The 24276-nt window shown below is 52.5% G+C and overlaps 12 protein-coding genes; 8 read left to right on the forward strand and 4 right to left on the reverse strand.

The window, feature by feature from the left end:
* Window positions 1-62: 62 nt before the first annotated feature.
* RCC_10217 (uncharacterized protein) lies at window positions 63-411 on the forward strand (the record flags this gene model as incomplete). XM_023775448.1 has 2 exons in its annotated part: window positions 63-250; window positions 306-411. 2 exons carry the CDS (start codon window positions 63-65, stop codon window positions 409-411), a joined length of 294 nt encoding a protein of 97 aa, XP_023631216.1.
* A 459-nt stretch (window positions 412-870) lies between these two features.
* On the reverse strand, window positions 871-1643 carry RCC_10218 (60S ribosomal protein L10a; the record flags this gene model as incomplete). XM_023775449.1 has 3 exons in its annotated part: window positions 871-1133; window positions 1193-1386; window positions 1447-1643. 3 exons carry the CDS (start codon window positions 1641-1643, stop codon window positions 871-873), a joined length of 654 nt encoding a protein of 217 aa, XP_023631217.1.
* Window positions 1644-2780: 1137 nt separating this feature from the next.
* RCC_10219 (uncharacterized protein) lies at window positions 2781-4604 on the forward strand (the record flags this gene model as incomplete). XM_023775450.1 has 2 exons in its annotated part: window positions 2781-4282; window positions 4355-4604. 2 exons carry the CDS (start codon window positions 2781-2783, stop codon window positions 4602-4604), a joined length of 1752 nt encoding a protein of 583 aa, XP_023631218.1.
* A 715-nt stretch (window positions 4605-5319) lies between these two features.
* Window positions 5320-7437, forward strand: RCC_10220 (related to growth regulation protein WHI2; the record flags this gene model as incomplete). The annotated part of the gene is made up of 1 exon (XM_023775451.1): window positions 5320-7437. One exon carries the CDS (start codon window positions 5320-5322, stop codon window positions 7435-7437), a length of 2118 nt encoding a protein of 705 aa, XP_023631219.1.
* Window positions 7438-8023: 586 nt separating this feature from the next.
* Window positions 8024-11201, forward strand: RCC_10221 (related to serine/threonine-specific protein kinase KIN1; the record flags this gene model as incomplete). XM_023775452.1 has 2 exons in its annotated part: window positions 8024-9230; window positions 9280-11201. 2 exons carry the CDS (start codon window positions 8024-8026, stop codon window positions 11199-11201), a joined length of 3129 nt encoding a protein of 1042 aa, XP_023631220.1.
* Window positions 11202-11757: 556 nt separating this feature from the next.
* Window positions 11758-13066, forward strand: RCC_10222 (probable protein involved in cell differentiation/sexual development; the record flags this gene model as incomplete). XM_023775453.1 has 4 exons in its annotated part: window positions 11758-12157; window positions 12213-12368; window positions 12427-12802; window positions 12853-13066. The coding sequence occupies 4 exons, from the start codon at window positions 11758-11760 to the stop codon at window positions 13064-13066; spliced, it is 1146 nt and encodes a 381-aa protein (XP_023631221.1).
* Window positions 13067-13854: 788 nt separating this feature from the next.
* Window positions 13855-15131, forward strand: RCC_10223 (probable ferrochelatase; the record flags this gene model as incomplete). XM_023775454.1 has 3 exons in its annotated part: window positions 13855-14004; window positions 14068-14629; window positions 14680-15131. The coding sequence occupies 3 exons, from the start codon at window positions 13855-13857 to the stop codon at window positions 15129-15131; spliced, it is 1164 nt and encodes a 387-aa protein (XP_023631222.1).
* Window positions 15132-15610: 479 nt separating this feature from the next.
* Window positions 15611-16257, reverse strand: RCC_10224 (probable caffeine-induced death protein Cid2; the record flags this gene model as incomplete). XM_023775455.1 has 2 exons in its annotated part: window positions 15611-16128; window positions 16191-16257. 2 exons carry the CDS (start codon window positions 16255-16257, stop codon window positions 15611-15613), a joined length of 585 nt encoding a protein of 194 aa, XP_023631223.1.
* A 431-nt stretch (window positions 16258-16688) lies between these two features.
* Window positions 16689-19531, forward strand: RCC_10225 (related to DNA ligase (ATP); the record flags this gene model as incomplete). XM_023775456.1 has 2 exons in its annotated part: window positions 16689-16717; window positions 16798-19531. 2 exons carry the CDS (start codon window positions 16689-16691, stop codon window positions 19529-19531), a joined length of 2763 nt encoding a protein of 920 aa, XP_023631224.1.
* Window positions 19532-19660: 129 nt separating this feature from the next.
* On the reverse strand, window positions 19661-20528 carry RCC_10226 (uncharacterized protein; the record flags this gene model as incomplete). XM_023775457.1 has 2 exons in its annotated part: window positions 19661-20131; window positions 20184-20528. The coding sequence occupies 2 exons, from the start codon at window positions 20526-20528 to the stop codon at window positions 19661-19663; spliced, it is 816 nt and encodes a 271-aa protein (XP_023631225.1).
* A 242-nt stretch (window positions 20529-20770) lies between these two features.
* On the forward strand, window positions 20771-22432 carry RCC_10227 (Tubulin beta chain; the record flags this gene model as incomplete). XM_023775458.1 has 5 exons in its annotated part: window positions 20771-20782; window positions 20933-20982; window positions 21039-21080; window positions 21136-21190; window positions 21251-22432. The coding sequence occupies 5 exons, from the start codon at window positions 20771-20773 to the stop codon at window positions 22430-22432; spliced, it is 1341 nt and encodes a 446-aa protein (XP_023631226.1).
* Window positions 22433-22980: 548 nt separating this feature from the next.
* Window positions 22981-24207, reverse strand: RCC_10228 (uncharacterized protein; the record flags this gene model as incomplete). XM_023775459.1 has 2 exons in its annotated part: window positions 22981-23682; window positions 23827-24207. 2 exons carry the CDS (start codon window positions 24205-24207, stop codon window positions 22981-22983), a joined length of 1083 nt encoding a protein of 360 aa, XP_023631227.1.
* Window positions 24208-24276: the final 69 nt, after the last annotated feature.

Here is a 24276-nt window from a genome sequence, read left to right on the forward strand (position 1 = left end):
CCGGCGTACTGCTCGAGAGCTTGAGTGCATGGATTGAGCAATTCGTGTACCAGCTCACGATCATGAAGAAGGAAGATGCGGACGTTGAGTTGGGAGGCCTCACAGCAGCGGCCAAGGCTCACGCCGGAATGGTATTGAAGGAGTGTGCGGACTGCGCAGCCATTTTGTTCGGTGGTAATGGATACACACGTACAGGACAGGGCGAGATTGCTGAGAGAATGTGGAGGGAGGTCAATGGCAACAGAGTTCCGTAAGTGATTCCCTCTTTGACGATTCCTGACCAGACACTCACTGACCGTAAACAGRGGAGGTTCAGAGGATGTCATGCTCGACCTCATGGTGCGCCAGCTAGCGAAGAACTTCCAGAAGAAGACAAAGGAGCTGGAGAAGTCTCAGGGTTCGAAGCTTTGATTGWATGTAGAATGACGAAATATGCGACTCACATAACCAGTGGTCTTGTCTGCTGAACCAAGGCCGATAATAGGTAGTTTTGTGAGGTTCAAAGTTTGGCCCGCGTCCGCCCTCAGCGATACTTACATGGACGTGTAGGATCGATGCGTACCTGCGAGATACCTACTCGGTGCGAAGGTGTCAATACTATCGCCACAAGGAACATTTGCAGAACTGGAGATACACGAAGTAGAACACAACGATAGCAGCAACGAAGTCGAGACGCGGGTTTACACCATGCCATCGTGAGTGGAAGATGTGACCATGAATTGCTCAACATGCGACACATTTTCAATAAAGAGCACAATTGTGGTTGACTCGAGTTTCCATTGTCACTCAGCCAGTAAAGGCGAGCACGGCTAACAAGCTTTTGTGCAAGCTAGAACACTCGTAGAAGCCCACCCATCCCAGCAGGCGCATCTAGTATAGACGCTTTGGTGGGGACATGCTTGCCTTGATGGTCAAGCTGCCCACGTTCTGCCAGCCCTTCTTCAAGAGGGAGACGAGGTAGTTGATGGAAAGCATAATGTTTCCAATCAGCTCATCCTCAGTCATGTCCACGTTGCCGACGGCAACACCCATGCAGAGCACCTTCTTCAGCTGGAACTTGATCGTCGACTTGACTTCGGTGATCTTGCCGGAGAGATCGTCGGCGTGGGAGACGGGGGTAGGGAACTTGCCGGCTGTGGTATCTGTCAGTAGAGTTCGCTGTAGGTGGGTGAGAATGCGGGCGAGCGCTTACCCTTGGAAAGACCTGGTCCCAAGAGACGAGGAATCTGCTTGATGAGGGAGTCGGAAGCGATGAAGGCATCGTACTTGCGCGCGAGCTTCTTGATCAACTTCTTGTTCTTGTTCAACTTCTTGAGATCGTCGGAAGACATGGCGTCGACACCGCCGTGCTTGGCACGATCGATATCGTGCTGGTCACCGAGAATGCTGTAGAAGTGCAGCGGTCAGCTGGTGTCGCGCATCTCGCGCGGTCGTCGGGCTTCTTACCAGATGGACATGTTGGGGCGGGGGACCTTGGGGAGCTTGAYGGTGCCGGAGAAACGCTTGTCACGCTGAGGGTCATAGTTCTTCAAGCCGATCTGGAGCTCGACGGTCTCGAGAAAGTTGCGCTTCTTCTCCTCGTTGGAGTACTGGAGCAATTGCTGCACGTTGGTACGCACACCAGCGACCGTGATCTTCGACATGATCGCGATGGTCTTCCAATAGTTCTTTGTGGGTGGCTATTGGTACGGCTTGGCGTAGTTCGTGGTCGTTGGATGGGRGGGAGAAGAAGGAAAGTGGCGGAGAGGAAATTTGGAATGAAGTGATGACAAGTCTTGGCACTCCCCTCACTCTCCGCCGACTGCACTCTGACTCTCTCTGGCTGCACTCTGACTCTGAAGGTACCGTACCTTACTTACATATACTCATCCCGCGTTCTCTTCAACCCACATGGATTCTACTACAATTCATCCTTCACAATCTCACCACCGGTGCATAAATTCTGGAACTCCACGGCAATCGCCACCCTCTTCGTCGCGTGAGATGATTACGAAATGGCCTGCTGGACACATGTCTCTGTTTCCCGTCACGCGAAACCCGAAGCYCCTGTAAAGCGCCTCCACTGCTGCCTTCTCAGAATCGACCATGATGCTGCGGTGGAAACACGCTCCGTGGCTCAGCGATGCAATCTGCGCTTTGTTCAGAGCAGCCTCAATTAACGCTCGTCCCACACCTGCGCGCCTGTTTTCTGGAGGGTATCACCGGATGCTATGCCAGATGATGCCTTTCACATCGGGTTGCTCTGCGCCGCAATTTTGGCTGCTACTGTACCATCATTCCTACCCATCTTGCGGTGTGAAGTTTTGACAAGGCATCATTGGATCCAGTGCGCCTCGGAAATGCTCTTCGACTCACATTTCCTACGAAGAAGCAAAGCATTCCTGATCTTCTCACGTTGAACTTCTCGGCGCGTAGCTTGAGTAGGTAAGTGATTTATGTGAGGAGAATGACATCCTTGGCTGTAGGACAASACGGAATGGTCACCTCATCGCATTGCATATATTGATGAATATAAGTTATTCCGACTCACGATATGACTGGAAATCGCAGCAAGCTAACATTAGGTACGCCAAGGAGGATTCAAGGTACCTCAGTACCAGTACCATTTCCTTGAGCAGTTCATGTGATACTTGTGTCTCAGTGGTCTTTGTACTTTATGTAAACTTTGCTGATCCAATTCAGATCAGAAGTCGAGAAGGTCACAAGGAAATCTCTAACACATACAAAGCTATGCATTTCCCAGCCCCAGGTCGCCATGTATTCACGATACCACTATCACTATGGAGAGTACCGACGAGTCTGCAGCCTCAGAGGCCAAACAATACTACAATTCGATACCTAACGAACACGTACAAGGCGATGCTTTCCTCAATCTGGATAATTCCTCGAACTTGCAGCATATTCTGGACGTTGCACAACACAATTTGATAGACAATTTCGTCGTCGACTTTAGTGATCGCGCCGCATTCTGCGCAGTTGACTTGACTACACCTGCGATTACGAGTCTGCTTGATGCAGATCGGCCGGACGTTTTGAGCACTCGCTGGATTAACATATACTATCCTTACCAACATAGAACGCTACTGGCAAGCCTTGCAACAAGATATGACTTCTCTCCTCGTTTGTTTGCTTTGATGGCATCAGATCCCAAGCAGCCCAGGGAGGATCAGTCAAGATCGACACTGGACAAACCCGTTCGAAGACGGACTTGGGGTGTCAACCCATCTGCAAACCTGGAAGCTGAGCGCGATCTGCAGGATGAACTATCGGAGCACTCTTCGGTATCCAGCAAAACTTCCACTGCCCATGGAAATTTGTACAAGATCGTGGACGAAATTTATCACTATTCTTCGGTGGATATGGGGCGGGCCTACGTCTGTATAGGCTTTAATTCGCTCTATGGAACCAAGACTCCTGGCGAAGAGGGTATACATGGGCTCCTACCGAATTGCACAAGAGTATGGACTTGGCTCGTCATATGCTCTGACAACACGGTCATATCAATCAATGAGGATCCATTCCCGTTCGCGGGTAGCAATCTCACCACGCTGCAGCAACGCATCTTGCGCGAAACTAAACGGAATCTTGTCAATGTCTTACAATCCTTGTCCATGAGCCACGATCTCCCGCTGCTGCAACACAATCCTCTAACGTTATTGCCGATAAGGATGCGCCTTGGCCGTACAGCCTACGAGACGGCTCATCGATCTTCGGACGTGCCTGGCCTCCTATTCTACYACCTTTTCGAGAATTGGTACAACAGTTACACGCTCGTCACTCGCAGGGAGTCCCGATATGGCTTCGAGCTCAGTGAGTTACGCAAGCAGATGTATGACTGTCCTCGATTGCACCACATTGACCGTCTGGATTCCATCGGCCGAGAACTTGGCGTGCTTCGCCGGCACTATGAGAGCTACATTTCGATCGTTGATCGGCTGCTAGAACCGCAGAGCGCTTCACCTGCTAGTCTTCAAAACAGTCAGGTCGTTAGCTCTGACAGCAGGGTCAGCCTCGACACCATACGACCTGTTGTTTTGGAAAAGGCAAGCATACTAGGCATCAGCCTGAGTTCCGCTGCAAAAGTCCGATTTCGCCGGCTAAAGGACCTCCTGAATTTGTATGCGTTGGAAGAGGTGGAAGAATTCATCAAGCAGAAGGACTCTCTGGTCAACATGAATTTCGCCCTCATATCGATACGCCAGTCCCAGTCAGTTGATCGACTTACCAGAGTGACGTTGCTTCTCACAAAAGCAACGATCTTGTTCCTTCCCGTCAGCTTTATGTGAGTCGAATGTTTCACTTCTTGCTTTMCGACCCCTAGGAACTTCCGCTAACTCTACTCGACTCTGCTCAGGTCTGGATACTTTAGCATACCCCTGACCTCCAACTCTGAGGGCTATACTGTGAAGACGTACTGGGTCAGCTTTTCCGTGGTATTTGCTCTGAGTTGGCTGGCACTTTTTCTATTCGGTGCCTTTAGTGGTAACTTGCAGACTTTCGAAGTCCTCGAGGGTGTTGGGAGGGGGTTAAAGGTCGCTTGGAGGTGGGTCATTACAGCTTCCAGCTCGACGAGACGCAAAACGGGGAAGGAACGGCAAGTATAGCCTTGGTGTTTGGTTGGGTTGTGGGGCATATTGAGGCATACACACATCACGTCGTCTATCACGTTGCTCTTCGTGTATGTCAAACATAGAGGTAGTAGAGGGAGGTGAGCCATTCAATAGATGGAGATCACTCCTTGTATACGCTTTGCCAAGTGAATTGTTACACATCTGATGCCGACTATGCGTTGTTTTAAACAAACACGTAGAACTTACAGCGCATAGCTCTTTCGTACGYTAAAGCTTCGAGTATTCGTTGCTTAGGTATATATAAACAACGAGAGATGCGATAGATATGGGATGGACATAGTAGTTCGACTACATCAACCCTAACCCTTATAACAATCTCGGCGGCTTCGRCAATTCGGCGTTGAACAGTTTACTTGGAGAGGGAAAAAGAGAACAGTCTCGAATTAACATGTCATTTGTGACTAGATGTTGGATCAGAAAGGCATCATCCGTTCAGATGTAGCGAAAAGCTGTCAGCCTGAGCACAGTCGGAGTCTCCCAACCTAACGCGTTGATGAAAACACTAACCCTAAGAGCAGGTACCTCTGATGATTTCCAAGTTCACTTCACGTCTCGCAAGCTTTCATCCCGCTTGACATGAATGCAATGGACATGTGATACCCCAACAACGGACGACACAGGTAGGTCTAGTCATGCTCTGACAAAATACACCAGAATATCTCAAAGCTGGCAATGAACACAGACTAAGATGGCCTATAAGCGTCCCAGAGCCGCATTCGAATCTGATGGSCAACCTCAACATGCGCCCTTCGCCATTTACGGCACTCCATTGCCGGCATACGACCCGGAGGCGCGCGACGATGGGAGCTACGTGCCGGTCTGGAAGCAAGAAGTGACAGATGAACGAGGTCGCAAGCGTTTACATGGTGCCTTCACCGGAGGGTTCAGCGCGGGCTATTTCAATACCGTAGGAAGCAAGGAGGGATGGGCACCCAGTACGTTTGTCTCCTCGAGAACGAACCGTGCGAAGGATGCCAAAGATGGAAAGCAGCAGCGAGCGGAGGACTACATGGACGACGAGGACTTGGCCGAGCAAGCCGAGACTCAGAAGCTGGAAACGCAGGGCGCCTTTGCCGGACTGGGAGATGCTCATGGAGGTGCTTCTGCGAAAGGGATGTTTTCGGACATGTTCAGGCCTACCGGTGAAACCAAAGGTGCGAAGCTACTGCAACGGATGGGTTGGCGGCAAGGGCAGGGAATAGGGCCAAAAGTTCGCCGACAGGCCAAGGGAGATGCCAAAGGTGAGACGCATCTCTTCGCACCAGAAAACTCCCGAATGATCAGCTTCGTGCGGAAAAACGATCGCAAGGGTGTTGGTTTCGGCGGAGAAGCTAGACTGGAAAGCACCACAGGGGCCGTCGAGAACGAGGACGATGATAGTGGCGAAGATGCGAGGATCTTGCGCATCAATCGCTCCAAGCATGTCATCAATGCGAAGACGACAAAGAAGAGTGGGTTCGGCACTGGTGTGTTGAATGACGGCTCCGACGACGAAGACCCATACACAGTTGGCCCAAGCATCAGCTATAATCGTGTCATTGGCGGCAAGAAAAAGAAAGCAGGCATTTTCTCGAGCAATGCTACGTCGTCCTCTGTTGTGAAGCCTAGCACCCTCGGCGCAAGGAAGACGGCTAATTCACGAACCATGACCCCTGGAAATGGCACCAGGAAATGTCACGACGGCCGTTTACCTATCGATGGTTTTGTTCTCGCAATGTCTAGTCTTGACCTCGCAGATGCCGGCAGCAAGTACCCACCCCCAACAGTACCCGCAGGTTGGGTATCTTCCCGCACCAACACACAGGCAAATACTGCCGATTCACAACACGTGTCTACTGCAGACGCCGCGAAAGCCTCTGTTATGGATTCCAAAGCTCGCGCTACTTTGCTCGGGGAGGAAGCCCTCCCTGGGAAGTCTGTTTTCGACTATCTCACGCCTGCTGCCCGAGAGCGCCTAGCTAACGCCAGCGGGAGATCAAATCTTCCCCCGGCCCTTGGGGAGAAAGCACCCGAGGGATATAAAACTAGCGAGAATGACAAGCGTCGCACTTTGTGGGACTTTGTTCCCAAGCTGAGCAAAGAAACCGCCGCAATGGCCCTGCAGCGAGGACGGACCGGATGGATGCCATATGCCGAGGATGAGGACAAACGCGCAAGATATAAGTATTTTCTGGAGCTCAGTAGCGGTTTGCAAAGTAATTTGCCGGAGAGACCGAAGACTATGGAAGCGGAAGCGTGGGCACAGGAGATGAGGGAGTTTGTGGAGGCGGCGGAGATATTCAAGCCTGTGACTGGGATGATGGCCAGCAGGTTCACGTCGTCCACCAGCGCGCCGAAGCTGGCATCAGATGCGCCCGACTCATCTGAACCTGCTGGTGGTGCAGGGAAGGAAGAGGACGCTGCTGAGAAGGCTGCAAGAATGGGAATGTATGGGCCGTTGACTCGGAGTAAAGTGCCCTTCTTCCCCACCAGGCTGCTGTGCAAACGTTTCAATGTCAGACCTCCAGCGACTGTTAGTGGAGAGAATGAGTCCGAAGGAGGCAAAGGTGGAGGTGGATTGGTGGATGCAGGAAAACGATTGGACATTGTCAGTCAGGCCAGCTTGGATCGCATAATGTTGGACGCAAACTACAATGCAGTCCGACCACGTGCCCCAGCGCACGATGGAGAACTAGCAGAGACCGAGGCTGCTCTGCAGCAGCCTGCGGCGGTCGATGTTGAGAAGAATGAAGCCTTGGAAGGTCAAAAAGCTGGCGAAGATGTGTTCAAGGCAATCTTTGGTAGCGACGACGAGGACGATGGGTAGCTTCATAGAGATGGAATGAGGTCTCAATGCCTTTGTTTCACGACGACTTGCCATTTTGCTATTRTGGGCAATGCGTGATTAATCTATTCTTCGAATGCATCGGCTCTAAATTTACCAATACACAAGTACCTTAGAGTTAGTTCTAATCTCCACCAAGATATCAAACCCATCCATCCCAGGAGCCGGCTTTGACAGCATCTTCAATAGGTACCGTGCCGAGTCTCCTTATGCCACGGCTACGACCGAAGGGCCCTGAGCGAGCCATAATTGGATCGCGATCTGCGGGGGACTTCCACGCTATCTCAACCCAAGGATCGCGACTTGGGCCAGATTAATAACACTCTACGGGACGGAAACAAGGACGAGTACACGGACGACGTGGCGGAGCGCTCAAGGACAAGCGTGCTCTGGCTTCACATGCCGTGACACTATCGCCTTGTTCGAGCAGCATCTCAGTGGCGAGGAACTGGACTGGGCTGACGGCACYCGCGAAGAGTAATCTTGAATCAAGACAGGAGCTGCCTGCACTGCTATAGCCCCCGGTGTTTCAACTTTCTGCACCTGCACGGCACTGCGCGGTTGTGCCATGTCGGCCAGCGCTGCAGCTCCGCCGACGCCGCCGCAGACGACTCTACCTCGCACATCCTCCACGCGCCGGCCTCAGCAGTCCACCGATCGCCCGCACCGCACCGCCAGTGCGACCGCCCCACGATCCAGCGGCCCGGCAGGGGAGCGAAGGTCAATGTCCACGTCACAGGCTCCGGGAACGCCATCCTCACACTCGCGCACTCCCTCGGCCAACTACGAGCAGGTCGCTCGACATGACTTTGAGCAGACCAATGCGCAACCCGTCAGCGGGCACAGGAGCGCGTCCCAGGACCGCCACGCGAATGGAAATGGAAACAGCGCAACCCATCCCGTGAGGAGAGATTCCCAACGAGCACCATCCTCGCAGTCGCGCACCCAGTCGCGCTATGCCGATCAGCCCACCCCAGCGCCAGTTGTTGCGGAGAGCAAGTCGGCGAGCACGGGCACGACCACGAACCTGCGGCGACGGACGACAATCGATGCGCAGACGGGTCATTGGGAGTTGGGCAAGACAGTGGGAGCAGGCAGTATGGGCAAGGTGAAATTGGCTCGGAACAAAGAGACGGGGGAACAGGTCGCCGTGAAAATCGTTCCCCGGCAGAGCACCGAGACAGAACACCGCACCCAACAGGAGCGCGAGCGTGCAGAGCATAGCAAGGAGGTTCGCACTGCCCGCGAAGCAGCTATTGTCACGCTCGTGGACCATCCGTATATCTGTGGCATGCGCGATGTACTGCGTACCAATTACCACTGGTATATGCTTTTTGAGTATGTCAACGGAGGGCAGATGCTGGACTACATAATAAGCCATGGCCGCCTAAAGGAGAAGCAGGCACGCAAATTCGGTCGCCAGATTGCCAGTGCGCTGGATTATTGTCACCGCAACAGTATTGTGCATCGCGATCTGAAAATCGAAAACATCCTCATCAGCAAGACTGGCGACATCAAGATCATTGACTTTGGCCTCTCTAACTTGTTCAGCCCCCGGAGTACACTAAAGACTTTCTGTGGAAGTCTGTATTTTGCTGCGCCGGAGCTATTGCAGGCGAAGCAGTACACGGGTCCCGAAGTCGATGTTTGGAGCTTTGGGATTGTGCTCTATGTACTCGTTTGCGGTAAGGTCCCGTTCGACGACCAGAGTATGCCGCAGCTCCACGCAAAGATCAAGAAGGGCGTGGTGGAGTATCCGCCATGGCTGAGTCCAGGTAGGTTCCGYCCTTTTGACAAGCATTGGTCACCGCTAACATGAACCAGAATGCCGTGGGCTAATCTCTCGTATGCTGACCACGAACCCTGTCGAACGTGCAACAATGCACGAGGTCTTGAACCACCCCTGGATTACCAAAGGATCCAGCGGCCCACCCGAGACTTATTTTCCAATCCGCAAACCATTACAGCTTCCATTGGACCCTGCCGTTGTTGCGAAAATGACTGGCTTCGATTTCGGAGACGCTGAGCTCATCACATCACAACTGACAAAAGTCCTTGAATCGGAAGATTACCAGCGTGCTGTTCGGCTGCAAGAGAAACGAAATGTACACCCCCTAGCGGAGGTAGACCAGAAGCGTGGCGTTTTTGCGTTTTACAAGCGTAGAAGCTCGGCTACCAGTCGAGACACTCTGAGCCCGCCATCGAGCGAAGCTATACAGTACGGATCCGATCCTGTAAACGCTTTCCACCCCCTGGTGTCTATATACTACTTGGCACAAGAAAAGATGGAGAGAGAAGCCCGAGAAAAGAATCCAGGCGGCTTGACCATGCCGAGGGTCCCTGGAGAAAATCCCCTGAACGTGCCTGAATTGGCTGCTCCCGAAGCGGCATACACAAATCATTCCACATACGAGATGGCCGGCGAGAAACCGACTGGGGGCCGATCCAGACCTCGCGCTCGAACCCACGGCGAAGATGATCTATCGCAAGATATGCAGGGTGTTAGCATAAATGCGACACCCACGATTGTGGAACCTGAGCAGAGGTCATCGGGTCATAGCCGGAAGGAGAGTACTGCAGCTGGACTGTTGCGACGATTCAGCAAGCGTGAAAAGAGCGAAAGACCTAGCCATCCCCCACCTGCACTTGACAAGTACAATGCTGCAAACGATACACCGAGGAAGAGCTTCAGCATGCGTCGTGCGCGGGATTCGAGTCAAACGCGGGACGCCACCAGACCGGAAACTGCGGCTAGCAAACAGAGCGAGCTCCTGACGCCCCCGCTTACTGACGCTACCAACGAGAGAAGCTCAAAGCGCTCACATGGGCTCGGCAGGTCTGTTAGTGTCAATTCGAGCGACATAAGGAGACGCTTGACTAGGCGTGGAGTTTCCGAGGGCTCGTCAAATCGACCTGCGCAACAAAAGCCTGCGCCCGAAAGGAAAGTTTCGTTTGATCGGCAAAGTAACAGCCTTCGGGATGCGCAATCTGATGCGGAACCGAGTCGACCGCCGGCTACGATGGCCAACAGAGCCAAGTCCATGGGTCATTCGYGTAAAGAAAGCATGCTAGTCCGGCGAGCCCGGCGGGAGCAGGCTCGCACCGCGGATGTTCCTGAGGAGACGGACCAGGACATGCTGGATGAGGTTGACAGTAAAGAGCAGCGTGATGGATCCGGTAGCATGTCTTCTGGGATGAAACCTGTGTTCCTAAAGGGCCTCTTCAGTGTCAGCACAACGAGTAGCAAGCCACTCGTCATCATCCGCCAGGACATCATTCGAGTGCTCAGAGAGCTAGGCGTTGACTTCAGGGAGATCAAAGGCGGCTTCGCATGTCGACATSCACCTAGTATCGTGCCACCAGCGGATGAGACAGCACCGTCTGGAGCACAGCTGGATAATAGTCAGCGCCGCAGGATCAGCTATGGTGGTAGCCGAGCTCCTGGCGCGGACGAGTCATCGCATACAGGTCCGAGACCGAAAGCAAGCTATACGCAGTCCGAGGATGACTCAGAAGAGGAGTCAAGAGCAGACGGGACCGGCAGAGGTGAAAGGATTCGACCCGCCGGCGAGACCAGCACGCACGTGCAGTCGGATCTAGGCGCACAGATGACGCTGCGATTCGAGATATTTGTTGTAAAGGTCCCGCTCTTGTCGCTCCACGGTATCCAATTCAAGAAAGTGGATGGAGGGACCTGGCAATACAAGAACATGGCACAGAAAGTGCTAGGGGAGCTGAGGCTGTAAGACGAGGACAGAGAGCCACACTGAGCGGAGCTGGCTCTTCGCGGCCCTGTAGGGGGGGAGAAAGGATGAACGCACTTTATATCTCATTTGTCGGCGCGTATCAGCATCATGGAAATGGACGGTAGCATAGGCCATTAGTTTGCGAGCGCCTGTGACTTGCATTTTAAACGAAGCGAATTAGTGTCGACTCAGAATTACACATTCCATTCCATATTGAGCACATGATAGTCTTTTGCAACACAGTTGGAGTGATTCAATGCATGTAAGTGTCGAGACCTTGACACACTGTTGTCGATCATGTGCCAATGGTGGAGTGAAGTGAAGCGGCTTGTTTCCCGATCCCGATGGCGTGGACTCGATTGCGGAGCTCTCACTTCTAAACTGCTCTACCACACGTACAACACGGAAGCTATTACACATTACCTCGACCGTAATTGAACACTCGACAACCAGCACTTGCACATCCAATCAGACCGCGCGCGTTCATTCGGCGCTCGCTCTTCAGAACAAGGCGCGTCAAGGAGGTCTGCATGCCTCAGCGCCGACAACATCCATCATGCAGCACGTTTTCGCCCACCAGCAACCGAGCGCTTATCATCAGCCGGACTGGCACCACCACACCGCTCAGCAACATCAGCACCAGCATCAGTACGCCGCGCAAACACAGGCAGCTGCTGCCGCCAATGCTGTAGCCCAGCAGCAACAGCAGCAGCACTATGGCCGCAACGGACAGAACGGCGGCGGCAACGGTGCAGGCAGCAATGGACCTCTTGGAGATCATGGCGGGGGTGGAGGAATTATGGGAGGCGGCGACAGCATGACCGAGGACAATCGGCGTGTGCTTGAGTGGATATCCCAGACGCTGAACAGCAGTACACGAGAGGCGGCGCTGTTGGAGCTTAGCAAGAAAAGAGAGCAGGTACCTGAGCTCGCTCTCGTACTTTGGCATTCCTTTGGTGCGTATAGGATGGACAATATCAGCAGCAAGTGCACGAGCTAACACGGAGACAGGCGTTATGACGTCCTTACTTCAGGAGATCATATCTGTCTACCCTCTGTTGAACCCATCGCAGCTCACCGCCGCAGCATCCAACAGGGTCTGCAATGCGCTCGCTCTGCTTCAGTGTGTTGCCAGTCACAGCGAAACACGAGGCCTATTCTTGAATGGTACATTGTACCCCTACCACTTCTGACATGCAACCCGACTAATCACTTCTGCCCACAGCCCACATTCCTCTTTTCCTATACCCTTTCCTCAACACCACATCTAAGTCTCGACCTTTCGAGTACCTCCGCTTAACATCTCTCGGTGTCATTGGTGCCCTGGTGAAGAATGATAGCTCCGACGTTATCAACTTCCTTCTCACCACGGAAATCATCCCGCTCTGCCTCCGTATCATGGAAACCGGGTCGGAGTTGAGCAAGACTGTGGCCATTTTCATCGTCCAAAAGATTTTGTTGGACGACATGGGCTTGCAGTACATCTGTCAAACTTATGAGCGCTTCTATGCCGTCGGTACGGTGCTGTCGAACATGGTTACGCAGCTCGTGGACCAGCAGACTGTACGCCTGCTGAAGCACGTTGTTCGGTGCTTCTTGCGGTATGTTGGGCGATCCTCAGTGGTTAGAATTTACTGACTTTCAATGACAGCCTCTCGGATAATGCTCGCGCGCGCGAAGCTCTGCGACAGTGTCTCCCCGAGCCACTTCGCGACGCCACGTTCTCTCCAGTCCTGCGAGATGACGCCGCGACTAAAAGGTGTTTGGCACAGCTCCTTTTGGCTCTATCCGACCAGGCCGAACCCACCATGTCCGGTGCTTCCTATGGCCACCATCAACAGAGCTTGCTTCCAGCGATGTCATGAGTCACCGAGACATGGGCGTATGAATGGTAGACTGGCTAAATCGGAGGCCGCGGGTGGGGAATTTCACATTCATCTCACGAAATTCTTGGCTGGCGTTCGACTTGGGAGGGAATACCCAGTGTGGCGTTACCACGGACTTTTCATCTCACCACGACACACGACTCCAAATGCATAGCGAACGGCGTTGAATGATTCATTCCTGGCTCTTTGCGGCCCGGTTGTCATTTTTGTAGAATTAGGGGGGCCTGGCAATTTATCAAAAAGGGGAGGCATTGTATATGTGTTGCTTTATGGGAGCGTCTGGGTATTGAATGAAATCAGTTGAAATAAGCAGAGCAGCAACTTTCATCATCGGACAGTTGGGTGTGAGAGGTGCGCGAGACGTCACAGCTTTGCTCATGCAAGCGAGCGTTCCGAGCCAGTGGATTGACATGAGTGCTCGTGCTCGTACAAATTCTTCCAACGCCGAGGAAGACTAATCATCTGTCTCCCATGGTCGCGACCACTCGAATATGCTACGGAGAATTTAAATCCCAAGTAAGTATCACTTCACTTTGCGGTCCTTCCCAGAACTCCTCGCGAAAATGCTTTCGTTGGACTTCTTAGCAGCCTCTGTGCCTCATCGCTCCATCATTCATGCATGATCGACTCGCTTGCGTCGATTCTGCCACTTGGCGACTTCCACATGGCTTGTCTCTTCTTCTTAAGCTCAGCGACCGGAAAGAAACTCACAAAATCGAGACGCGGTGACTTTCCAATCTCCGTCCTTGTCCAGGCTTGGTGCGGCAATGTTAGTGCTTCGTCGTCCACCCATTCTCCTTCGTCGGCAAGCAAGAAATGTGACAAACTCGACAAAAGGACCCACTGCTGTTGTCCTACTGAATATGGGCGGCCCGGCAACCAAGAATGATGTTGGAGATTTTCTGTATAGACTTTTCGTATGCATTCTCCCATCTTACATTCTGCTCATCCCTGCTGATCGCTAGTCCTACTCTCAACAGTCAGACGGCGATCTGATACCCCTGGGACGGTTTCAACGCTACATAGCCTCGTTCATTGCACGTACGAGAACGGCCAAGATCCAGAAGCAATACGAAGTAATTGGTGGTGGCTCGCCAATTCGGAAATGGTCTKAGTATCAAGCTCAAGAGCTTTGCAAGATTCTGGACAGGACCTCTCCAGAGACGGCGCCGCATAAGCCTTATGTTGCGTTTCGCTATGCTAGACCACTCACTGGAGAGACCTATGCTCAGCTCCTCGAAGATGGGTTTGGTGAAGAGGGGAGAGTTGTTGCGTTCTCACAGTATCCTCAATTCTCGTGCTGTACGACGGGAAGTTCGATGAATGAATTATACAGGCTTCGACAGGACTTGGAAAGGAGTAAGGAGCCATGTGAGGGAGTTCAATGGAGTATCATTGATCGCTGGCCAACCAATGCTGGCTTTGTGGAAGCATTCGCAAAGAATATCAAGAATCGACTTGAAGAGTACAAGCCTGAGAGAAGGAGGGATGTGACGCTTCTATTCTCTGCGCACAGTCAGCCGATGAGCTTTGTCAACAAAGGTAATCTCCCATTAACACGCTTGTGTTCACAATCTGACGAATCGGACCAGGAGATACTTATTCCAMACAAGTCGCCGCTTCTGTGCAAGCGATCATGTCGCGGCTGAACTTCTCGAATCCTTACCGTATCGTATGGCAATCCAAGGTCGGGTTTCAGCCCTGGCTAGGCCCTCAGACGGCGAAGACAGTCGAAGGCATGATTCAAAATTGCAAGACCGATGCGATAATCGTCCCGATTGCATTCACATCGGACCACATTGAAACGCTATACGAGCTGGACGAGGAGCTCATTGGAGAATCCGGCCATGCGGATACGATCAAGAGGGCCGAGAGCTTGAATGGAAGTCGAATTTTCATTGAAGCGATGGCTGGGATCGTGGAAGAGCATTTGCGAGGCGGCTCGATGGCATCGAGACAGCTTGAGCAAAGATGCTCTGGGTGTACGAAGGAGGCTTGCCTGGGTAGTCGGCGGCTCTTCACAGGGAGGGCGAATCTATCTTGAACTTGTATTGTAGGGATGCAGTGTTTGCAGGAGGATATTGTTACATCAATAATGGCATCACAAGTACCAAATTACATGCTTCTTTGCTGGCAATGGCTTATAACTTGAATGCGACCAGCTGTTGCTCGGACCTCGGACCTGGATATAAAGAGCACGTCTTGTTTCAAAGGCGGCTTGATCTTTCGGCACATGACTGGTAAAGGCCCGACAATTGATCACTGCAGATAAATCCAGGCCGGCGAATGCTGAGAAGGTCGCCTCCATTGTAGAAGGCGTGGAAAGTCCTGCCAAGGTCCCCTACAGCGGCGGAGCGTCGTTTGCGATGCAGGAACACGGAAAGCCTCTCAAGTCGATATCCAGCCACACCGCTATGAATAGAAATGACCTTCTTCGTGGTGTTGAGCATTGCGTCCAGAAAACAAGAATGGAGGAAATCATGTCTTGGAGGTGGGATCATTTAATTGGAATTGCAAGTTCGTTCATCCCTCAGATCTTCGTCTCCTCCATTCATCTACAGCCTTTTCTGCATCCTGAATCCCGTCATTGTGGCATCTTTCACCCACAATCTTCCACGTTCTTGAGCGTATTATGCCTTCTACCATCCTCTCATTCCTAATCAGACTTGCCAACGCCTCTGTTCTAGCCTCCCTCGGGAAGTACCTGGCACTGTACGGATCCAGTCGTYCGTCGATTAACCTCTCTCGTGCACGTGCATCCTCAGTCTCGCGAAGGACATGGTCTGGATCATCTGGATCCGGGGAAGTCGCAACACCGGCGCAATAGTTTAGCACATCACTTCGTCCTTGCCAGCTAGGAAAGAGTACGTTGTTCTTGAAGTCCTGGCATTTTGTTGCTGGTAAGGTACGCCTGCCTATGGGACGTAGCTGTTGCTCGGCGGTAGATTGGGGATCAAATGGAGCTGCACCAGGGGTGGCGAGGGCGTTGAGGTTTTGGTTGATTGTGTCGTCTACTGCAGATCGAGAGATACGGAGGAAGTCTATGGGAGGGCTTAGATGAGCGTGAGCTTTGATGTAAATTTGTGAGGGTGTTGAGACTTACCACGTAGTGCTGTGGTATCGAAGCAGAGTTGAGGCGTCAATTCGGGTGTCTCGGAATCTCGCGACATGATGGGATTCGGGGATGGGGCGGGGCGGTCAGAGGAGCTTTTCCAGAAGTAAGCCGCCAGGTTGGAAGAATTTGTCCTGTCTTGTTTCCGAATGTTTAATGTATGGATCTTTGAGCGGTATCATGAGTGAAGTGGAGCCAAATCCAGGTCTAGCGCACGTCATCAATTCTCCCGCCATGCGTCGCCGTCGCGTCTGATAACTTTACGCGTTGCTGCCTTGAGTGACAGGCAAGCAAGCAGGCAGATATCAGGCAGACAGTCACAATTCCATTCGACGAGGAATGAGACTGCTCACTACATCTACTGCCCTTCGCAAAGCTCCAGCAGCCCAGAGACTCTTCTTTCACCCTTGCAAGCCGCCGTTTACCCTCGCGTCGCACGCGTCGACCTCAACCTCACGTTGGCACTTCCACACCATACCATTGCCAAATATGGCGCCAAAGCAGCAAGCAAAACTCGGGTATGTCAAGACACAGCATACTCTCGGGTGTGTTTGTGAGCATCGAAAATCCTCAATAGTACGAGCTAAAGACTTTGCAGCAAGTTCTTCGGCAACCCAGGTGGTCCCAAGGCCACGCCCCAACAAGCCAAATTGTCTTTCTCGTCCAAATCTGAGAAGAAGAACGATGGAGACGACGCCGATATATCCACAGGCGGATCCAAGAATGACGATGTCAGAATGGAAGATGCTGCTACGCCCGACGACGAATCAGTTAAGCACGACGAGGACGAAAACGGCATCAAGACGGAAACAGCCCCTTCACTCGATTCCAAGAAGCGACGTGCTTCCACCGACGATGAGAGCATTGCTGATGAAGACAATGATGAGCCACCTACCAAGAAGCAGCGTCAAAAGCCTGTAGCCAATGGCAGCAACAAGAAGGGTGTTGCGAAGAAGTCGACAGCCAAGAGCAAAGTCAAGCAGGAGATAGAGGAGGAGGATGAACTTCATGTCGAGAAATCCACAGCGAAGAAACCGGCAAAGTCAAACACCAAGGCTCAAGCGAGCAGTGCGAAGAAGACCGTGGCCGACGATGGCGACGAAGAAGAAGAAGACAGCAAGTCGGTCACCAAAGGCTCCATTAGTAAACCGGTTACAACCAAGACACCCATCAAGGCGGAAGACGACGATTCCAATTCGGCGGAAGAAGGATCTGAAGACGAAGAGATATCTGAAKAAGAGGAGGAAATCAAACCCGAGGTCGCAGCGAAAATTCGTGCCAAAGTGCAGAGCACGCTCAAGTCCAAGAAAGATCCCTATCCAGATTGGAAAGCCGGAGATCCAGTACCTTATTTGGCGCTGTGCACCACCTTCTCGAAGATTGAGTGTACGACCAAGCGCCTGGAGATTGTCGCACATTGTTCGCTCTTCCTACAGCAAGTTCTGCGCCTCACTCCTGGTGATCTTCTGCCTACGGTACTCCTCATGATTGGTAAACTCGCTGCTGATTACGCCGGTGTCGAGCTCGGAATAGGGGAGTCTCTCATCATGAAGGCCATTGGAGAGACAACTGGTCGCAGCTTGAAGATCATCAAGGAGGACCAACAGAAGATTGGAGATCTCGGCCTCGTTGCTGCCAAGAGTCGAGGCAACCAACCAACAATGTTTAAGCCCAAGCCGCTCACTGTCCGCAGCGTGCATGAGGGTCTGATGAAAATTGCTGTAGTGGAAGGCTCTGGCTCTCAAGGCCGCAAGGTGGATGCCATCAAGAAGCTTCTCGCATCAGCAGATGTCAGCCTACCGAAAGGTAAGACCATTGACATAAATGAGGACAAGGGCGGTCCAAGCGAGTCCAAGTTTATCATTCGAGCTCTTGAAGGCAAGATGAGACTTGGTCTAGCTGAGAAGAGCATGCAAGTTGCTCTTGCTCATGCCATGGTTTCACACGCAGCATCTGAGGACGGTCGAAAGGTACCATCGGACGAGGAGCTCAAGAAAGGCGAAGAAACATTCAAGGCCGTCTACAATGAACTGCCTTCGTATGAGGTAATTGTTCCAGCACTGCTGGAGAATGGCATATGGAAGCTACGGGGTTCTCTGAAGCTACGTCCCGGCGTGCCTCTCAAACCCATGCTTGCTAAGCCAACCAAGTCGCTGGGAGAGGTGCTCAACCGATTCGAAGGCAAGGACTTCACCTGCGAGTACAAGTACGATGGCGAGCGAGCGCAAATTCATTTTGTCTCACACGACTCGGACCTAGACTTTGCCACGACCGTCGCGCCCACTGCGGGAAAGTCTGAGCGTGGTGTATCCAACATCTTCTCCCGTAACAGCGAAGACCTGAGCAAGAAGTATCCCGACATCCTCAGCAAGCTACCAACCTGGATTAAGAAGGGCACCACCAGCTTTGTCCTCGACTGTGAGACTGTCGCATGGGACATCGAAAAGAAGCACGTCCTTCCCTTTCAACAGCTCATGACCCGCAAGAAGAAGGATGTCAAAGCAGAGGATGTCAAAGTCAAGGTCTGCGTCTTCGCTTTTGACATCCTGTACCTGGATGGCGAGGCACTGGTGAACAAGCCATTCCGCGAGCGCCGCGAGTTGATGTACAGCGCGTTTGATGAAGTTGAGGGCGAGTTTGCATTCGCCAAGTTTGGCAACACCAAAGAGATTGAAGAGATTCAGACTCTGCTGGATGRGTCGATCGAGGCTTCATGCGAGGGACTGATGGTGAAGATGCTTGACGGCGTGGAGTCACATTATGAGCCATCTCGCCGTTCTCAGAACTGGCTGAAGGTCAAGAAAGACTATCTCGCGGGCGCCGGTGACTCGCTGGACCTTGTTGTGCTTGGAGCATACTACGGCAAAGGCAAGCGCACGAACTGGTACGGTGCGTTTACACTTGCGTGCTACAATACGAGTACGGAGAAGTACGAGACCGTCTGCAATATCGGCACTGGATTCTCGGAGGCCCTTCTTGCTGAGCTTCATGAAATCCTATCTCCACTGACCATCGATCGTCCCAAGCCCTTCTACGATCATTCCACCGGCAAAAACGACCAGCCGGACGTCTGGTTCGAGCCGAAGTTCGTCTGGGAGGTCAAGACTGCCGACCTGACCCTCAGTCCTCGTTACCGTGCTGCCAGCTCAGAGTTTGGGGGCGATGGTGTCCACAAGGGCGTCAGTCTGCGTTTCCCTCGATTCATTCGTGTAAGAGACGACAAAAAGCCCGACTCGGCTACGAGCAGTCGGCAGGTTGCGGAGATGTATCGCAAGCAGGAGACCGTAGGTAAGGATAAGAAGGCCGCGGTCGATGATGACTTTGATTACTGAGTGAGAGTGTCTGAGGAGGAGATAAATCGTGAGGATTGCTTCGACTATACCCGAATGTCTGAACAGTATGTAAAGATTGCAGCAAAATAGAGCCGAGCGTGTGACATCTTCGCTAGCATTTGTATGTGTCTACCAGATCYCGAACCACTTCTTCTGTTCTGCTGACTGAGTATTGCCCTCAAAGTCGACAAAGGTGTCCTTTGAATTCTGCGCTGCAGTTTGCTCAACATCTTCCGTGGCCTTTGTGAAATCAACTCCCCTTGAGAAGCTCGGGCTGGCGCCCTCATTCTGTAACGCAGGTCCAACACTCTCCTCGTCTGTTTTGGCAGTCCAGCCTCCGAATATACCCTCACCCTGCGCGATGCCGTGTGCTTTGCGATACTCGCTGCGTTTCTGCACGTCATCGACTTTTTGCTTCCGCCTTTCTTTCGTTTCCGCCGAGACATACGCAACATGCATGTCATAGACCTCGATGTAACGGGCGGCCCATCGGAAAGGATGGGAAAAGACCATACTGTTGGGGGGGAGTAGATCTTGATACGGAGTGTTGTGTAGGAAGTCAGCGATCCACACACCGAAGACTAGAAACACGAGAATCCCCTTGATAGTGTTAGCTAGTGTACGGAATGAACAAGTACTCATGTGTATTCACCAAGCTTATGTACAAGTGGATAGTCCTGTTCGTCAAGAACCAATGCATGAATGTACCCTCCGGAGGCATCATATGCGGATACTGGCGAACCGTCTTTTGCTCCTGTGTGAGATCCGGTCCATAGTTGTAGCGGGGCTTGCTCCGTAACCGCGATGGATGCGAAGGCGGACGGAACTTGTCTGGCTTTTCCAACACGCGAGGTTTGGGTGGAGGAGGTCTCTCGGTCGAAGCATGGCGAATTATGCTACGGGTGATTGATGGAAGCAGCCATCGTTGTTGAAGTTGTTTGGAGTGAAGCGAGAGACCTGCGCGTGGCACGGGAATCGCAAGACGCAGTGAAGCCATTGTGACGAGTCCTTGCCGCCAGCTTGATCGAGTGAGAAGCTTCTTCTTGTTGTGCTGCGGTTCCTGCTGTCACGCTAGTGTGGGTTTGGCGAGCTTTAGTTCTTTAGGTCCCTGCCAATTCTGGTCCCCTCTTCGACTTCAACTTCAACAACAACACCACCCGTCCGAAATCCCCACCTTGAATAAGTCTTCTACAACGTCCCTGCTCCTCGCATTTGCTAACATTACACCACATGCCCGGTATGCGCGAAATTGTTAGTATTTCCTCCCTAGAGACGGCCGAAAACCCACCGCCCACGGCGAAACACGCACACACCGCTCCCCTGACGCTCTGCGCGCGCATCCCGCGTCTCAATCGACCCCAGCCCGACAACAACAAGTCGCTGACAGTGATGTGATCTCAGGTCCACCTCCAGACTGGCCAGTGCGGCAACCAAATCGGTGCGGCCTTTTGGTACGCTGGAATTACACTTCAATCCTCTGCCGCTTGAACTGTATTGACAATCGCAGGCAAACTATCTCCGGCGAGCATGGCCTCGACGGCTCCGGCGTGTATGTACAACAAAAAGAGATGCAATCGAACAGGGACAACGCTGACGCGGCACAGGTACAATGGCACGTCCGACCTTCAACTCGAGCGTATGAACGTCTACTTCAACGAGGTATGTGCCTCATGTTTACCCCACACGAACCGCCAAGACATGTTCTAACGCGTCCAATAGGCCTCTGGMAACAAGTACGTCCCACGTGCCGTCCTCGTCGATCTCGAGCCTGGTACCATGGACGCTGTCCGCGCAGGTCCATTCGGCCAGCTTTTCCGCCCAGACAACTTCGTCTTCGGCCAGTCAGGAGCCGGAAACAACTGGGCCAAGGGTCACTACACCGAGGGCGCTGAGCTCGTCGACCAGGTGCTCGATGTTGTTCGTCGTGAGGCCGAGGGCTGTGACTGCCTTCAAGGTTTCCAGATCACCCACTCTCTCGGTGGTGGTACTGGTGCCGGTATGGGCACTCTCCTCATCAGCAAGATTCGCGAGGAATTCCCCGACCGCATGATGGCTACCTTCTCCGTCATGCCATCTCCCAAGGTCTCAGACACCGTTGTTGAGCCTTACAACGCCACTCTCTCCGTCCACCAGCTGGTCGAGAACTCCGACGCGACCTTCTGCATTGACAACGAGGCTCTGTACGATATCTGCATGCGAACTTTGAAGCTCAACAACCCATCATACGGCGACCTCAACCACCTGGTCTCCGCTGTCATGTCTGGTGTGACCACTTGCCTGCGTTTCCCAGGTCAGCTCAACAGCGATCTTCGCAAGCTCGCCGTCAACATGGTGCCGTTCCCACGTCTCCACTTCTTCATGGTCGGATTTGCTCCTCTCACCAGCCGTGGCGCCCACTCTTTCCGTGCCGTCACCGTCCCTGAGCTCACCCAGCAGATCTTCGACCCAAAGAACATGATGGCTGCCAGCGACTTCCGCAACGGTCGCTACCTCACCTGCTCTGCCATCTACCGTGGCAAGGTCTCGATGAAGGAAGTCGAGGACCAGATCCGCAACGTCCAGAACAAGAACACCGCCTACTTCGTTGAGTGGATCCCCAACAACGTCCAGACCGCTCTGTGCTCCATCCCCCCACGTGGCCTCAAGATGTCGTCTACCTTTGTCGGTAACAGCACATCCATCCAGGAGCTCTTCAAGCGTGTCGGTGACCAGTTCACTGCCATGTTCAGGCGCAAGGCTTTCTTGCATTGGTACACTGGTGAGGGCATGGACGAGATGGAGTTCACCGAGGCTGAGTCCAACATGAACGATCTTGTGTCCGAGTACCAGCAGTACCAGGAGGCATCTGTTTCGGATGCTGAGGAGTACGATGAGGAGGCTCCGATCGAGGATGAGGAGTAAGCGTTCCCCAACAAGCGATGATGCGTGGCCGACGACTAGGAGGATTGAAAGGATACATGTTCGGACAAAGCACTAGGCATACGGCCGTGACGTCTTCATATCACGACGAATGCAGACAGCTTATTTGAAATTGTTGCTGCGTACCGCGAAATACCGATTGAGCAGAGAAATGTTAGCTAGCATTGGCAAGCTAGCCCTTGGGAGCGAATTGACAGATTCACCACCAAGGCACGTCTTTTTTACATTTGTGAGGCGAAAGCCATGACCGTCGTCGACGATGGCCAAAGTGTCTACCAAAGTGTCTACCCTATTTGAGAGCCGCCGATGCCTACTTCCAAGGGCCGGTAAATCTGCAGCAGCAGTCAAAGATGGTTGTGCTTTCTGCAACAAGAACATCACGATCAAAGATGCATTAGTTATTCGACATAACATCTGACTCTCCGCAAGCTTGCTTCTTTTTGTGCTTGTAGCTACCTGTTCGCAAACTTCTGCTGAACGGTCCGCATCCGCGAGACTCTGGTCGCTCGCAATTCTACTGTAGCTGCCAATCAAACCACGTCCAATTCGCCGCCCGCACTCCTTTCAATACGAAAGTCATGAACATGACCCTTTCGACTGGCGAATTTCCCAAGTTTTGCCAGTCGATCAATCGTCGCTGGACTATCAGGCCCGGTAATACGTGCTTCCCATAGTGCAGCACTCTTCAAATGTGCAACGACATGTTCTCGCTCCGTCTCTCGTTTTTGCTCGATGAGGAGTTTTGCTTGCAGCATACCCAGAGCATCGAAAAGKTCTGGTAATGCGGGATATAGAGCGCTGGTCTCCAGCGTCTGTGAGATGATGGTTTCTCCGCGTTCGCATGCGGCGTGGAGAGTTTTGATTGGGGTGCGAGCGTTTTGCATCATGCGAGCCTGTTGGGCGGTAAATTCTCTGATTTCCTTTCGGGCCGTCTCGTTATTCGCGTGAGAGTCTGATGATTCGTCGCATATTGGACATTGACAAGAGAATCCCCATTTGGAAGCTTTGGTTTGTCTTTCCTGTCGGGGCAGCAAGATGTTGAAGTATGAGATGAGGATTTCTTCGCCGGCTTGCAGAGGTGCGAGGGTGTGTACGACCATGTGGCCTCTAGAATCGGGATTTGATGGTCTGTAGAAGCAGACGTGCGCATTTGGTGCGCAGGAGTGATTGATTCTGGCAATTTTTGCAAATAGGGCACGATGAGTCGAGCCTTTGCCATCGTTGAGATCCACCTGTGGCGAGAGTAAGCACAAGGCGATGTAGGTGGTTCGGTTTGTGGATGGACAGCAAGGTTCCAGGAGAACATGGGCGAAGTTGGACAGAGAACGATGGGGATTATGAAGTTATGAGATTGTGAGACTTTGGGCAGGACTTACATTGAAAGCGTTGGTCTGCATTATACTTGCTACATTGGCCATCTCTGTTAGACCTTCGCGGAAGCCTCGCTTGAGGAGCTTATCCCTGAGCATGGCATCGCGCTTGGGATCATCTTTGTTGTAGCTAAGCGAGAGATATGTATCTCGTGAATCTTTCGATAGATGTTGAAATTGTTCGTACAGCTGAGGAAGGTCATCCGTGGGCTTCATTAAGATCAGAGGTGGGTCACTCAATATCTTGCTGAATGCTGGAATTGCACGGGTCGCGAACAGTCCAAGGCCTCTTCCCTCACCAGACGAGCGAGCTTCGACGCCCGGCAGCCCGAATATGACGGATGCTGCCCCAGGTCTTTCAACAAGCCATTGCCGGGCGCCAGACATGACAGTGTTGCGGAAAAGATCTTAACAGCACAAAATCGTTTGCGTTTCAAGGCGCATGTTGCAGAGGAC

This window comes from Ramularia collo-cygni, assembly GCF_900074925.1.
Source record: "Ramularia collo-cygni strain URUG2 genome assembly, contig: RCC_scaffold21, whole genome shotgun sequence".
Classification (NCBI taxonomy): Eukaryota; Fungi; Ascomycota; class Dothideomycetes; order Mycosphaerellales; family Mycosphaerellaceae; genus Ramularia; species Ramularia collo-cygni.